Consider the following 12,022-nt stretch of genomic DNA (forward strand, 5'->3'; position numbering starts at 1 on the left):
CAAAGGTGTCACGTCCAAATCTTATGCACATTGCACAGGCCTGTAGTAAAGAAGATGTTACATGAAGCTTGCCCAGGCCGACACTCTTGTATTATGTTAAATGGGAAAAATTAGTAAAATTTTTATACAAGGATAGTGCATTGAATGCGCAAGACTGTATTATGGGATCATATTAATTCATCTTCCAAGTTCCTGAGTCGCAATCTCATTCTTATTTTATGAACTGAGAAAAGTGGTTTCAGAGTATGTGGTTGTGATTTCCAATGCAGTCAAAGTGGTAACGATTTCCAATGCAGTACATAGTTAAATGGAGCACAGTTTTAGAGATCTTTCCTTCTCACTATGGTCAGGTGCACTATTTGTTGGCTTAATTTGGGGAGGGGGCATCAGCCTTCAATTGTTTGGAGCTCATTGCACATTTACCAGCAACCCTGACTGTTAGAAAGCCGAGAAATGTTTAATCAAGGTGTGCAATGACAGTATATTTGATCATAAGTCAAAGCATTATCTTTCCATAAGAGAAACACATATTGTGATGTTACTTCAGCCTGCATCAAGGATCCCACATAGACATCTGGCATTATTTCCAAGTAACACAATGCCCAGAAAACATTCATGCAGGAATAAAAATAAACAAGCCAACTGGGGTTTCAAACCTGGAACCATCGAATGGATAGGCAAGTCAACACTATCTATCTAGTCTATCTGGATGCATAGGTAGGAACAATTCACTTCACGCCATGGTTTTGTTGCATTATTTAGTAAAAATATTTAATGAAATCAATCATGTGCTCAATTAAATTTCTTCCTAGACAAATTTCTTTCACAAGTTTAATAACATGGTGGACGGAATGGCAATTTTATGAAAAATTTTCATTTCTTTTTTCAACAAGAAAAGATTAGAATTCCTTATGAAAGTTATTTAAAAATCCACATGCGTCATAGCGGCATTCTTGGGAAGACTTAGCTGGCAAGTGCATTTTGGTCCGATGGCAGTAGATATCTGGTTCTCTTCCCTGAAGCAAATAGAACACATTGACAATAATGAGATCACTGCACAGGCATTAGTGGGTATCACGAGAGCGAAGCAAAAGCAGAAGAATCACCACACACCTTCTTAAATCCTAATGCACATGAAACCTTGAGTTTACGCAGTTGATGAGGCACCACAATGTGGCACTCTTGGGGACTGAAACATTGATGGGTGATGTCCATATGAGGAACAGTATTATTTTTGGTTTTCCCCCCATTATCAAATAGATAACATTTCTTCTCTTCTTCCAGACACCTTGTCAAAAAACACAGTATCACCATCCAACTGGATTATATCGCAAAATTGGCTGTTGTAGAACACACTGCCCAAGGATATGATGTGACTTAGACTGCAAGTAACCCACTATCCCCACAAGAGAGAAATATTAAAAAATGAGAATTTTTAGAGAAGCCCAGAATATTAAAAAACAATAAAAATAATTTTAAAAAAGATAACAGACTATGGATCAGTGACATGTGGCTCTCAATAATTACCAGAACAAAAAACACCACCTGGCATACTATTTGAAATTCACTCCCATGATCAGATGTAGAATTATTTATGTGAAACATGGAAAAGATTAATAGACCTAACAAGGTCAACAGTAGGTTAGAAGAAATGGTGGCTGCTCTTACAATGCAGTATCATCCATTTATAATTCTGTTTCATATATGGGCACTGTTCAAACCCAGTGTCATATATACCCGGGTATTCAATTTACAGTAAATTGGAAAATTTTTAATTTTCTAAGAAATATTTCAGCTTGAACTCTGTCATCCTCGTGATATAGCATTTATTTAACTGTCGAAAAACACTTCAAATGCTTACTGAATGCAAGAAATAACTATTTGGTAGCTGTTTAAAAAAAAATGATAGGTACCAATCACAGTCGCAACTGTTGCTAATCACAGACAATGTTTTATCTTTAAATCCAGTATTACTTTGTATTTATGATGACTTTCACCATAAAAACATATTTCTATATTTACTCAGCAGCAGTGCAAATATTTGCATGTTAGTAAGTTATCTTCATAATTTTCACTGTCTGGATTAAAAATTTATATTAAATTGTTAAATAAGCAAAAAATAGGATTTATTTATAACATAAACTTATCCATGAGTTAATTGAATTAACTAGCTCACCAATAAAACTGTAGAAATGCCATACATTACATTTCAATCAACATGGATACCCACGATTGTCTATGGGTAAGAAATTCGTGTGTATTAAAACGGGAGAGGGCGAAAGTTAAAGAATAAATGAAGGGTGCACAGAGCACCAACCAAACTTAGACATCTAATAGTAAAATGAATAATAACTGGTAAACTCAAAGTTTCATGGCACAAAAATTCCATCACCAAACCTTCACTTCAATTTTCCAAACTGTGTTTCACTCTTTCAGTAAAAAATAGCCAAAGTAGTACCCAAATGAAAAGTGTGTGATGCACTTTGCAATGCATGTTACATCAGCCTCCATTAACCCTTCAGCGGCGGAACTTAGATTGTAAAACAACCACCCTGTGCAGAAAATTGGCCACGGAGGTCACAGCCTTCTTTTCCGCAAGGAAGGGCAGAGCAGGTACATACAAGACCCTTTTGATCCTCTCCTGATTCTTTCCGTACGTGGGTCCACCCTCTTAGGACATGCATTAGCGGAACTTAGGTAAATAGGTGAAGTTATTTCATCAGCTAAAATTTATATAACAGACATTATTAGAAGTTCGATTTTAATTTTCCATTTTCAGCATCCAGTCTCGAGAGAGCATCGCTAGGAGATTGGAAGGATGGGCTAGAGGCTTGGAGGAATGGAATTCGACTGCTGGCAAGCGAGAAAGGGAATAGTTTTGGTGAGATGTGAGGATGCCAATTGTTCCAATCATGGAAGAAAGAAGCACCGCAGGAACAAGTGACTTTGTACGCAGCCATGCACACGGGTGCAAAGTTAAATACACCCATCCCGAAGTTCGCTCTGAGAAAATGGCTTGGTGGTGTAACTGGTTAACACGCCTGACCGGCAATCGTGAGATCCGGGTTCGAATCCCAGCTAAGACCAGCTAAATATTTTTTCATGAAGAACTTCATCCGTTGGTGTGTGGAAGAAAGAGTTTGAAACAGAGAGATAAGTTGGGTCTGGAGGAGCGCGTCAGAAGAGATGATTCTACGTTGAATTCTGGCGCAGCTTTCCGCAGCAGTGCAAATATAAGATTCCAGGTTCTCGAGCGACATTTGTTGTTTGTGAGTGACAACCGTTTCAAAAGACACCCTGCTTCAAGGGCGTACCCAGGATCGTGTACTGATATTGCTTAAAGACTTTTACGATTTTTGCTTCTAGGGTGGCAGCTGCCCCCCCGCCCCTTGCTGGGTATGCTATTGCCCTGCTTTAATCTCCAGGACAAAGGTTAGAAGCCTTGATCTATCTCTGCTTTATAGCACTGGCCCTCCTTCCACTAATTGCTCATTGCTCTTCCACACGTTGCTGATTGGGATCAATGTCTCTGTTAATGACTTGTAGATTTCCAAGGCTTCCCTTCTCACCTGTAGAACACCGTTTCTAGGAAGGATGGTCGAGATTTTAATCACCCCGACCAATGCTCGGTGATTCCTGGAATAGGAATAACGTCTCAAGGATAAGTACTGATCGTGACTGCCGCCGTGAGAGGCATAGAATGGAAAACCTTTTGAACATAAGTTGTGGCAAACCGATAAAATGCGACGGCGGTTCTTCTCTCAGTCAGTTGTAAGATCCCCTTCAGCAGTACGAGAATCTCTTCAAGGGCAAAAACCAAGGCTTCTCCTCACCAAACCTCCCACCTCAAGATGAAAGCAGGATGGCTTTCAAAACTGTCATCTCTCATAAACAACAAATGCAGCTGAAGAGCCTGGAATCTTACATTCAACATGGTCATACGTCCACGTATATTTTCCCCCAATCACTTGCACATGTATGTTAGCCACAGCTGAAGGGTTAATGGAAGAGATAACATATACATATATATCAAATTCACGGGCATTACTTCTTTGTTACACTGTATGCTATCACTCTGAAAATAAATGAAAGAGACAAATGAAAAGAAACCAACAAACTCATATGGAATTAATATAAATTAATGATATGAAAAGCATGGTTGATTCAAGTACGTGCAAAAAAGACATTTCAATAAAAGAAGGAAGCATTAAATAATAAATTTATAACCCCATTCACCATAAAATAATTTCATCCATAGCATTGAAATGTAAAGGACTATTCATGCAACATAGATTTTATGATTGAATGCCATCTAATTACATTCGGTGCTTTCGCAGCCTATCTCCTTCACTAAGTTTTCTCGGGTCATCCGCCAGGTCTTTCATTTTACCTTCAATCTAATCTAATCTTGAGCAGGAACTATCATTTGTCATCTCGCTCATTTAACAACTTAATTAAATGTAGTTGGTGTAGAGGGCACATGAATAATAATCTCCCATCTTAGAGGGAGTTGAAGGACAATGATAAAATGAGGAGAAGGGACAGTTTGCAGGAGGCAGAGAGACAACAATCAGGAGTTAAATCCAAAAGTATGCTAAATACTATGGAGTTGTTCAATCTCTGAAAATAACATATCAAGGCAGGCTGGTTTAAATATGTACATGTAAGGCCACTTTATAGAAATAATAAGCAATAAATTATTCATAGACAGCACTTATCATGAGAATCCAGTACTCATACATCATAGAAAATGGCATTCATAGAAAAAAATAGCATGGAATTTTGGAAAAATGTAGCATAGGTATATATTTTTTTCATTCACTTTGAAACTGTGTACTTTCAGTTTTCATTGTTTCATTGTGGAAGAATACACCTCAAAATGAAAAATAATGTGGATATGATATGGAATTGATGAGTTAACTCTGGAAAAGGAATCAATATGGCTCAGAAACAGCCCAACTCCATTTCAATACATCAATGTATGCAGCAGATTGCTATTATAGTTCTGCAGAATAATGATAGATGGCTTTCAGTGCATGCTAAATTATTCTATGAATGCCTCAAAGCTTTGAAGCTAATTTATTCATTAACCCTTTTACTGCCACCGAGCCGATATATCCGTCCTCGCTGTTAGCACGAAAACTGCCAGGGGCCAATTTAACGGCCCGAATTATTTCACTTTTATTTCATGATTGTGGCCTTTTCAACGGCTGTAATTTATGTAAACCCCATTATGTATCTATCTATGGTTGTAAGATGTAAATATATCTTAAGAATTGGGAAAAAAATCTAGACGTATTTAATAAAATTAAGTAGTTGAAAATTTTTTAAATCTGAAATGTTATTGATTCCAGAAAATAGCCTTGGCAGTCTTCGTACATCCCACATGAAATGGGCTGGCAGTTATAGGGTTAATCCTAATTCATATTTATTACTAATTGTTCTACGAACCAGCCTTTAGGCATAGAAATGAAACTCCAACACCAACATGCAACCACAACATCACAAGAGCTCATGCACCACTCATCCGTAAAATAATAATTATACATGCATATTAGCATCTATATATCCAAACAAAAACTATTTGGTCACTAACACTGGAAAGGTTATACTGGTCCCTTTACACTTGAATCGTCATATGTTACCTGTGTGTGCATGTTACACACATTCACCTCCGCTGAAAAGGTCGTATTATATACACACTGGCAGCTGGCCCTTTCCCGGCTACATATATAAGTCGGGCGAAATATGAGGAGGACGGGTGGATGGACAAAAACTATTAGTATATATATGTTTTTGAACATTCTTGGTAACAACTTAATGAAATCACTTTCTGTAAATGACCCAGCAAGCACCAGACCATAAATATCATCCCCATATCTGTACCTCGGAGGTAGAGGACACTATGTCCGTTTTCTTGATTTTTCAAGAGAGCGGTTTTATGATTTTTTTTTATTTAACCAGTAATTACTCACAGGTTAGGTTACTATACCAATAGCATTGTGATATAAAAATGTTACAAACTAACCTTCTAATAATTACTGGTTAAATTTTTTTTTTAAACCTTAACACTGCTCTCCTGAAAAATTAGGAAAACGGACATAGTGTCCTTTGCTTCTGAGGAACAGATATATTCATGGAGTAATATGCACCAATAAATAACTGTTCTACTCCCTCCTTGGGTAGCTCAGAGACGAGTGGCAAGATGGAATAGGCAGCCCAAATAGAATAGCCTAAACAAAGAAGGTATTTCTGAAAATGGGGAGTCTCTTAATAGCCGGAATTCGACTCCACAAATCTAGACTAATTGTAAGTGTGACGTACTCTGGGGAAACTACCGGCGTTTGAATGTAATAATGCCGTTTTTCTAGACAGTTGGTTCTTCACGTCATTAATGACTGATATTTTAAAATTTTTTTTAGATGGAAGTATAAGCATTGAAGTAAGGGTCATGAGGACTTTCAATTCATTTGGAGCATGCTTCCTTATAGTAGCAACGCATGGACACTGACAGCAGCAGAAAAATCAAGGCTGGAAGCCGTGGCAATGAGGTGCGACAAAGGAATGATGAAATTCAAAAGGAGAGATTTGGTGAGTAATGAGGAAGTTCTTGGAAACGTGGGAGAGAAGTCTTTTGAAAGCCATGGGTACAGCACTGACCATTTTCATCTAAAACAGGAATCACTAGGTGATGTACATTTTAGATTAAAATTTATGCACATACCACTCAAATGTCAAAATGAAGAAAAGATTTGCCATCAATTTCTGATAGCTGCTTTGGTTTCTGATGGCATCTTTTAGACTTAGAAGCAATATGTCATGCTATTGGGGAAGTGTCATCATCGTGATGATATGGTGAAAATTATCGTTGAAGGACAGGTAGAAGGGAAGAACGACAGAGCTAGGATGCCATTCATGGAGAAGATGATGAAGAATGTGCAGTAGAAAGTAGGTGTTAATAGATTAGCAGATTAGAGCTAATTCAGTGGAGAGCTGTATCAAATCATTCTTAGGATTGTTGACTGTTGATCATGATGAACTGAAATTATTTTTCTCCAAAAAGAAAAAATATCCACGCAACAAATTCAAAAGAATTGCATCGAGAGTGAGGAATGAAATGCAGATTTACTTCCGGTCCCCACGTTTCTGATCCACATCTCAATTAGAGCCAAGGCCGTAGCCGGGGGGGGGGGGGGGAGTAAAGGGGTTTTGATCCCCCCCCCCGAAATGAAAAAATTAAATGGATACTTTATGCTCGCTTGGTGCTCACACGACGATATTATATAGCGGCGCAGGGTCATCTAGTAGTCCAATGTGACTTAAGTCAATAATTATCTAAGCGAATTTGTAGGTGCAGAGTGTGCAGTTGTAGTGCAGCGTGTGAAATAATAGTGCTGTGAATTAGTAGAGAGGTGAGTGACTTATGAGCCTCCTGAGGGACTGCAGAATTGACATCGACACCGAAAATATAGCTGCAACTGACGACAAATCATAAGGTACAGTCATACTCCCCTGGCTGCCTGATAATTATGCCTCATTTTCACAGCCACTCATAACCCTCCCGACTAGTCACAGACTAGAAGAAAGAAAATTTTTAAGTGAACGCCCAAGCCACTGACGAGTTTCCCGAACCCGTTGATACACAGCGGTTGACTGCAGACTCGCGGTAAGTGAGCAGTCAAGTACGGCCACACTCAGATAACTCAAGACTTGAGCATTAACATTTGATACCACTGCCAGCCGAGTGAAAGTTGGCAAGTTCAGGTATGTACTTTGCAGGATTACTCTAATCACAGGTCTCTAGTGCTATCCGAATCAAGAAGAGTAAGAAGACTACAAGTAAAAATCTATTTACTGTCTAAAGACTACATCATGCACATCCATTTTACTTGAACACTTCACAGTACTACTCTGAATACGATCTAGCTCTGCACCAAACTTAAAACTTAAGGCCCCACACAAATTACGCCCCAACATGCAAACTACAGAAGGAGAGTTGGACAGGTTGTTTCAAGCGTGAAAAAAACTACAATTGGCTTCTCACTCAGTGTATTTACTTTTACTTTCAAATCATTCCAACTTTCTTTATAGACTGAAAACAATTACAGAACAGAACTACAATGTCTTCATTTAAAAAAAATGTCAGTGTATGGTGCTTCAACATAAACAAGCAGACAAACGAAGGAAGAGAAAAAAGTGCACAATGTAAACTCACTCATTGCTAGCCTATGTGCTTTGCAGTGATGCAAGAAACCAAAATTTTGCAAGCATTGCAATTAAAAGGAGGAAAAAGACAAGTGTGATATTGCACATTTTGTTCATCAAGTGCACTTACACTTTCATTAGCTATGCTCTCGGTTCACATAAAAAAGGAACACACCACTTTACGTACTCACTTATGAGCAATTTACACTCGTGCCGAAATGCCAAACTATAAGAGCATGTCACAAGTCAATCTCACAACAGACACAGGATAAAACTTGAATCATACCCATGTAAGATGTGTTAAGTACATTTTCCAACCAGATGTAACTACATGCGGCAATAGGCCACTTCTTCTGATATGTCTCAATTATCTACGTACAATGAAAACTAAACAAATCATAAAATAAAATACTATATATTCATCAAAATATTGCACAGGAAAGTTTTAGGTACGAAACAAAATTAGTACAAAAAACAAATGAAATGTGATAACCAATTACCAAAATTTGGCTAAGACACAGCAGCAAGAAATAAATACAAATCAATACTGATGAATACAAAACAGAAAACAAGTTGATAAAATTAAAACTCACTACCTATTTATGTACTTATTTCTTACGAAATTCTCATTAACCAATTTTTTAAAAATTTGCAATTATGTTAAGTCTTTCTGGAGTTTTGGCAGAGGAAAAAATTTAAAGAAGTTAAAAGCCAATGTTACCACAAATTAATTCACCATCTTCATTACTAAGAATACAAACAAAAAACAATAAGTGCTATAATTACGAGTAACAATTAAAAATTTTTAACCTGGACGACACATAAGAACATAAATAAGGCTAAAAAATAAAAAAAACAAACAATACAAATGATTTAAAAAGAAAAGAAAATAATACAATTCTTCTCACCTCACTAGATGCCTTTTCATAGTTAAATGACTGAATAGCTTTGACTAACCTGAATATCTGTCTGAATGATCAAAACAGCAATGGGCAATGTTTGTGGTCTGAGTTGTTAGCCCTCGATGCATAGCATAAATTTGATGTAACATCGCCTTCTCCCAGAATTAGAATTTTTTTTCCTCACCAAAAACTTCAAAAAGATTCAACATATTTGCCTTTTGTTTCTTTTCTACTTCCAGTTATTGACTTGACCAACAGCATAAACTTCCACTGATTACCAACATTCAAACTGCTCATTGAATTCACAAAATAGCTTCACACAGCACACATAATACTCTCTGGTGATTGTAGCATTCTTACGGTTTTGAACGGAAATGTTTAAATGGCCTACAAGCAAGTATGAAACCTACTTGAAAAAATTCCTGCTCATCATTGCAGCAATGCCACCAGCTGTCATCTTGACAATGATGTGCCACTGTTTTTCTTTACATCTTGGACTGTAAGCATGACACTATCACAACATGCACATTATCTCTCACATAAAGCAATGTGTCCTCCCAACTGAAACAAATACTCATCAATGCACAGACCAAATTACTCAAGATAAAGCCGCAAAATTGTCGTGATTTATATCTCTTGTACCATGTACAGTAAAACCTCTTTGTAGTGAACCTCTTTACATCATAAACCTCCATACTTCATACCACCCTTACGGTCCCGTCAGATTTACATGTAAATTTATAGGCAAACCTCTTTGTAGTGAACCTCTTTATCTCGTAAAACCTGCACTAATCATACCAAGGAGACACCCACGAGACTGCCTACCTACCTTCGCTAATCGTACCGAGACAACTAGAGACCATTAATGCAGCCACGATTACGTACTTGGAATGACATTTTCAGCGATAAATTTATCACCCTTTTTTTCTTATACACCTTTATTATATTGTAATTTTCACGTTAACCATAAGTTATGGCCATTTTGTTCCATATGAGAGCATACCTAACAGTAAATAAGAAAAAAGATATCCAACTATCCTAATCATTTTAAGTGACTGTTGAATTGAGATAGATCACATCGTTTTCTCTCTAATCATGATAAAAATCACGCGATGGCGCTCACTTTGTGCCATCATTAAATAATGAATACACGTTCACTAATGCATGCATCTTTTAAAAAAGATATTTTAAAAACACGCTTTTTCCAAAAAAGTATAAAATGCACTTAAAAAGAAAAAAAGTCGTTCACCACAATGAAAATAAACAATGCCAACAAAAATATTTTAAAACAATGTGCACATAATGATAGTATCTTGCAAACAGACCTAGATATAAATGCTTGAAGTACAGTGGCACCATATCATTTGGACAGCGACAGCAATTCATTCTTCATGGGAAAAGCAATAAGATATAAAATGGCCCCCATCTTTGTAGCTGCTACCAAAATACGTGGTAAAATTATTTCCTATGTAGACCCCTCAAATACAAATAACACTGCAGCATTCTAAGATAAATGCATAAAATATGAAGGGGATAATACAGTCAGCTCAGACAGTGGTCTCTTTGAGACAAAAAATGACAAGTTGAATATAAGTGGGCATTCGATTCAACTGAGTAATAAACGAGTGGAAATTCTCATCGATCTTATACGGGTAACCGAAGGCAATGGTGGGTGGGAGGGGGCAATTGTTGACCTCTTTTTTGTCATCTCGTTCCTCCCTCCCCCTTTCCCCCCTCACGTACCTGCGTTTGAAAGACAGCATGTTCTTAATCGATGCCCTCAGCGACAATTTCTTACTCTTCCCCTTCTTGCCATCGCCATCTTCCTTCACCGTGGCGCCACCACCACCACCAACCGTCGATGCCTGAATCACATCGTTCGCTTTGCCCATTGTGGCCACTTCGAGGGACGAACACCGCAACATGCGTGCCGTGTACATCACCTGCCTCCCCCCTTGCGAATTAGGCACTCCCCCTTGCCTCTTGACCCCTTCCTCCTCCCCACCTCCCCTGCCCTCCTTGCCGCTCGACAGGCTGTCAACAGACAAGTTGTCGACGGATCGCGCCACGCTAAGCTTGCCTTCCCTCTCCTCCGAAGACCTCCTCCGCAGCCTCGACCCCTTGCCCTCCGACCCAAACGCTTCGCTTGCCTCCTTCTCAAAGTCGTGCATCGACTTTGACGCTTTGAACCACCTCCTTTTGCCCTTCCCTCCCTTTGAGGGCAACTCTTGCGCCCGGCACCCTCCCGACGACGAGTGGAAGCACGACTTGTGTCCCCCACTCGACAGGTCGTCGTCTGAGCTTGTGTCTTGCTCCCGTGCTGCGGTACGTCCCGTGCTGTGAGTCCTGCGCCGTACCTCGACTCCGCAGCCCCTCCTGGGCAGGCTCGTCCCGCGCCTGCGCTCCACGCTCGAGACACAGTCGTGCACGCAGCAGGATGGGGACGAAGGGGGAGTGAACGAGTCACGGCAGTGGGCGGACACGGGTCTCTCAGCCTTGTCGCAACGGCTCACTCGTTTCCGGGAATGATCGCCACCGCTGCTTCGCCCACCACCACCACCCCCCGTCGCCCACTCGGACGTGGAGGAAACGCCGCCACCACGAGCGTCCACGCTCATCATCAGGTCCTGGCTCGATCTCCCCTCCCGGCTCCCCTTCACGGAGCACACCTTGCTGTACTTTGTTGTGCACTTTGTCGTTCCCCTGCAACGCCGCACGCAATGGCAGCCAATGTTTTTGGTGGGGGGTGTTGTTTCCTCCCTCGAGGAATGATGTTTGTGTCTGGGCTCGTTTGACCCTCTCTCTGGGCTCACGTGCAGCGGGGAGGCGTAAATGGGGGAATTCGCCCTGCCGTGGATCGACGAAGCCTCCCCCAACCCACCACTTATTGCACTTATTGTCCTGGAATATTTATA

General features: G+C 39.6%; 1 protein-coding gene across 1 annotated transcript in view; it reads right to left on the reverse strand.

The window, feature by feature from the left end:
• Positions 1–744: 744 nt before the first annotated feature.
• LOC124166619 overlaps positions 745–12,022 on the reverse strand; it is a 198,850-nt gene continuing 187,572 nt past the window's right edge. The window contains exons 9-10 of the mRNA XM_046544228.1: positions 10,851–12,008; positions 745–1,016 (exon numbers count right to left, since the gene is read on the reverse strand). Coding sequence (XP_046400184.1) covers positions 923–1,016; positions 10,851–12,008 — 1,252 coding nt within the window. The 3' untranslated portion in view covers positions 745–922. The remainder of the gene's footprint in view (positions 1,017–10,850; positions 12,009–12,022) is intronic.

Source organism: Ischnura elegans, chromosome 10, assembly GCF_921293095.1.
Source record: "Ischnura elegans chromosome 10, ioIscEleg1.1, whole genome shotgun sequence".
Classification (NCBI taxonomy): domain Eukaryota; kingdom Metazoa; phylum Arthropoda; class Insecta; order Odonata; family Coenagrionidae; genus Ischnura; species Ischnura elegans.